Source organism: Nerophis lumbriciformis, linkage group LG17, assembly GCF_033978685.3.
Source record: "Nerophis lumbriciformis linkage group LG17, RoL_Nlum_v2.1, whole genome shotgun sequence".
Classification (NCBI taxonomy): domain Eukaryota; kingdom Metazoa; phylum Chordata; class Actinopteri; order Syngnathiformes; family Syngnathidae; genus Nerophis; species Nerophis lumbriciformis.
The window spans coordinates 12,089,977-12,095,000 of record NC_084564.2 but is presented as its reverse complement, the minus strand read 5'-3'; the positions used below and the strand labels follow the sequence as shown (position 1 = coordinate 12,095,000).

The 5,024-nt window shown below is 41.2% G+C and overlaps 1 protein-coding gene across 1 annotated transcript; it reads right to left on the bottom strand.

Moving 5' to 3' along the window:
• Positions 1-2,533: 2,533 nt before the first annotated feature.
• LOC133614506 (claudin-3-like) lies at positions 2,534-3,623 on the bottom strand. The gene has a single exon (XM_061972507.1). It carries the CDS (start codon positions 3,510-3,512, stop codon positions 2,865-2,867), a length of 648 nt encoding a protein of 215 aa, XP_061828491.1. The 5' UTR covers positions 3,513-3,623; the 3' UTR covers positions 2,534-2,864.
• Positions 3,624-5,024: the final 1,401 nt, after the last annotated feature.

Here is a 5,024-nt window from a genome sequence, read left to right as displayed (position 1 = left end):
GGTGAAGTGTCACAACGGATGTTACTTGTTTGGTAGAAAGTGGGGATTGAACCAAGAACCCTCAGGTTGCTGGCACGGCCACTCTCCCAACTGTGCCACGCATAATAAAAAAACACATAATATGCAATATTTTTCTCCAAAAAAATGCTCAAAGTGGAACACTTGATGTGAAGTAATTGGAGCCTTAAATATAAAAACAAATCATAACAACATTACTTTTAGTTTATTATGTTTTGAACAACGACAAAAAAAAAGAAAAAGAAATCAGACTAAAAAGCCCCACTCATGAAATTGTTTTAAAAAAGTGATACATCAATAAATATTATTTTTACTTTCAACGTTATTGATTATATTTACTTTCATATGTTGATTATAAGGACAAGCGGTAGAAAATGGATGGATGGATGGAAGTTTTTATTTTTTTAAGTAAAAAACTGCCAACATGGCAGTTTTGTGTTACTAGTGTCAATATTGCAACATTTTCTGGTCACATTACACCTGTTTGCTCTTTTATTCCACTCTTTAATGTTTTGTTTTGCAATAATATTTAAAAATGTGTTGCCAGATGTTTAAAAAAAATTGCTGCAAATGGTCCGCAGTTTCGACACCCCTGCAAAAAGTGAAATCTACCGTAAGTAAGATTAAATATCTCAAATAAGGGTGATATTTGCTTATTTTCTGTCTGATAAGATAATTCTTCTCACTAAACAGATTTTATTTTAGAGTGTTTTACTTGTTTAAGGGTTTTGGTCCTAAATGATCTCAGTAAGATATTACAGCTTGTAGCTGAGATTTGATGACCTATATTGAGTAAAACATGCTTGAAACTACAATATCAACTGTTGCAAAGCTGTGTCATCAACACTCACAAGTATAAAACTACTTTTTTAAAGTAAGTAGGGACGGCGTGGCGCAGTGGGAGAGTGGCCGTGCGCGACCCGAGGGTCCCTGGTTCAATCCCCACCTAGTACCAACCTCGTCATGTCCGTTGTGTCCTGAGCAAGACACTTCACCCTTGCTCCTGATGGGTGCTGGTTAGCGCCTTGCATGGCAGCTCCCTCCATCAGTGTGTGAATGTGTGAATGTGTGTGTGAATGGGTAAATGTGGAAGTAGTGTCAAAGCGCTTTGAGTACCTTGAAGGTAGAAAAGCGCTATACAAGTACAACCCATTTATCATTTAATATTTTCTTATTTCAAGCATGTAAAAAAAAAATCATGACTTTGACACAATTGTGTCTCATATAAAAACTGATGACAGCCAAATGGACTTTGCTGTTTTATTTTCAATGAAACAATAGAAAATACGTACTCATATACAATGTTCCCTCTAATTTTTCATGTGTCTGAGCAAATACAAAAACTCCCTGAACATTCAGTGGAGCACATGTGAGCAACTCAAATGAGAGGAGTCATTTTCATAAGATTATTTTGTGATATGAGTGATTTGGCCCACTTGTAATGAAAATAAAAGCAATCTTGTTTTTCATAAGCTATGGATTAGTATTGTACAATATGTCTGGGTGGGGGTCCTGCTTTGGAAATCATTTGTACCCCTTTCAGAGGTCACATTTAGTTCCCCTTAAACATCCTCATGTTGCACAATGAAATGTAAGCATAGGATGAAGTGTGCATTCCTGTAACTTTCTCTAGTAACAGCATTCCATGATTAATATCAATAAATTAACATTAATAATAAATGACAGTAGAATAAGCACACGTATGACTGAGGAATCATAGTGTAACTGTGTGGTGTTTGAGTTGTCCGACTTTTTGTGTGGCAATAAACGCACCAGTGGCTTAGTGGTATGTGTGTTGGTGACAGATGACAAAGTTGCTTTTGGCCTGGTTTGTACGGCAGAAAATGACTAGTTTTTAGAGATAGAAGTTTTTTACTCATGTTTTTGGTGTGGTTATGGCCCAATATAAACAGTTTTGCTCAATAAAGTGATGGATATAATTCCTGTCCTCGAAGCATCTTGATAGACGTTACAATAATTGAACGGTGTTGACGAACACCGTTAGTGCCGCTTGTTGTCACTGTCACTCAGAGTTGCATTGCAAAATTACACACAATAAATGTGTTTATTTTGTGTAGAATTCAGGTGGGATTTGATTTGGTGCGCGGCATATATTTGCTTTGCGCAGAGGACGCTTGAGCAGTGCGCAATTGCGCAGGCGCGCACCTTAGAGGGAACGTTGCTCATATAGTAGTGCACTTGTTATTAGTGAGAATATACTTATTTTAAGGTATTTTTGAGTTCATTGAGGTTAGCTAATTTGACTTGTTTTGGAAAGTCTTGACAAGCCAAATTTTCTTGTTCTATTGGCAGATAATTTTGCTTAGTTCAAATAAAATACCCCTAATTTTTGTAAAAAATGTTTCTTGTTTTTGAACACTGACTTTTTGCAGTGCACCTGTAAACAAATGCTGTAGCTCAGTACTTGCAGTCTGTGTTTAACCTCAAACCTGGTAGGAGACGGCAAATATTACCATCATTGCAAAGCTGAAAAGAAACCAGATGAAAGACGAGCTTGAAAGATGATGTTTATTGAAAAAGATAGACAAGTGTGGGTTGATATCAGTGCACAATGTGGTGTTATTATTCGTTCTTTTATTATTGTTGTTATTAAAAAAAAGTAGCTCTCCGGGTTTTTTTTTACACCTCCTCTTGAGATGACGTCATGCTGTCGATGAAAATTAGGTGTGTTTTTGGAAGCAGGGTGAAAATGTTCAGTCAATTACGTGATTGAAGGAGATAAACACGGCTTCTGTTTCCTTCCTTTAGAGACAAAATAAAAGGCTTCCTTCATGGCGGAGTCTCGTGTTATTCTGGAAGGAAACTGTCTTTTTCCGGGTCCACGCTCACACATAGTCCTTCCTCTCCAGCCCCGGACCGCCTGCGGATCGCGAGGCCGAGTACGCCATCCTGGAGTTGTTGTACCTGGCCTCGCGTGGCGGGCAGGAGCAGCAGAGGAGCCCGCCGCCGAGAAGCAGGAGGGCGGCGGCCGCCCAGCCGATGTAGAGTGCGGCGCCCAGCTCCCGCCTCTGGGCGTCGGTCAGCAGGGGGTTGTAGAAGTCCCTGATGATGGTGTTGGCGGACCAGGACACGGGGATGAGTTGCATGAACCCCGAGACGATGAAGAAGACCCCGGAGATGATCATCACCTTAGACTTGGAGGCCTCGTCTTCGATGCAGTTGGTGCACTTGGCGCCGGTGATGGCGACGAGCACGGCCAAGATGGCCAACAAGATGGAGATGACGGTGAGGGCGCGGGCCGCCTGCAGGTCCTGGGAGAGCGCCAGCATGGAATCGTAGACCTTGCACTGCATCTGCCCCGTGCTCTGGACCACGCAGGTCATCCACAGACCTTCCCAGATGATCTGCGCCGTCACGATGTTGCTGCCGATGAAGGCCGTCACCCGCCACATGGGGAGGGCGCACGCCACGATGGCGATAATCCATCCCAGGATGCACAGGGAGATGCCGATCAACTCCAAGCCCGCAGACATCTTCCGTCTCCTTCTGCCGACGCTCCACGGGTGTCACGGCTGAGGCGAGTCGGGCGCTTTGGAGGTTTGCAGCCTGCGCATGGGTGACGGCGCTGCGTGTGTGTGTAGCCGGGATGGGAGCACCATGCTTTATAAAGCGGCACCAGGTGGATGGGAGGAGTCCTTGGAGGAGCTGACATCACCAGAAAAAGGAGGAGGAAGGACATGGAGAGACTCTCAGCTTTCATGAGCAGCTTCACAATGGGCCACAGTGAGGCCTTTTTTGAGAGATGGCAAATGCAACAACCTTTTAGAGCAGGCCTGGGCAATTATTTTGACTCGGGGGCCACATTTGGAGAAAAAAAATGTGTCTGGGGGCCGGAATATCTATTTTTATGAACACTAATACAAAACCTCACAACAATGTCTGATTGAATGCTAAAAACGTTATGACAGACCGCCTTAAAAAACGTAATGGAATTTTAGATTTTTCTACGAAGGATAAAACACTGAATATTGACAAAATATGACCGTCACACCAGGGGCGTCACTAGCTTTTAAGGACAGGGGGGGTTTTGCCCACAGGAGATGCACAGGATGCGAGCGAATGTTACGCACGAGCACAAAACTTCACAAACGGCTAACAAAGACTTAGAAATTATTCATTGTTATTATTATTATTTTTTTTAAATGCACGGGACGAAATGAAATGCTCCCCGGGACGATGGCTTTTAACCATATATTTTCTTTTTCTTTTTATGTATTTATTCATTTTACATTTTATATTAAATGTCTTGGTTTTTCCTCCCTCTGAAAATCCTATTAAATGTTTAACAAGCCATCCTATAATAATAAAACAGCTATTAATGTAACAATACAATAAAACAAATATATTTAATGATGTTTTTTCATTATTCTAACAATAGGCTTATGTATATTACTTTATATAGATTCTACAAGAAACACAAAACTTAAAAAATTAATTATTTACAATTGCACACACAAGGTTTTGTGCAGCTTCACTCATTGTAAAGGAAGATAATGTGCTTCGTACATCTGCAGGACCGCAAGCAAGGTCGCAGAGAAAATGCGGGCTGGAATTTGAGTGATGTGGGCATTTTCTATATGAACAAGTGGAATGGATTGGATACAGACGCACTAAAGGGGCTCTCTACCTTACGCTACGAAGTGAGGGGAAACTGAGTGAATAATAACAGGTTATATGATTATTTATTTAAACTCATATTTGGGCCACTTTATAATGAATATGTCGGCATCTATTTGTAAAAAAAACAACAACAAAAAACACCAAATTTTTTAGGGGGGCTTAAGAATATTTTAGGGGGGCTTGAGCCCCCCTAAAATACGCCTAACAACGCCAATGCGTCACACCCCCTTTCGATCTACACATTGTACAATCAAGTGAAACACAACAAAAATGCAACAAACAGTGGAATAGGAACGCGAAGGGTACAAAATAAACCCACCTACAATCTGATATATGTGGTATATCACTAAGGTTTAGAACTTTGT

Bases quoted from the DNA above. Each gene is read 5' to 3' on its own strand.
- LOC133614506 (XM_061972507.1), bottom strand. From the start codon at position 3,512: ATGTCTGCGGGCTTGGAGTTGATCGGCATCTCCCTGTGCATCCTGGGA.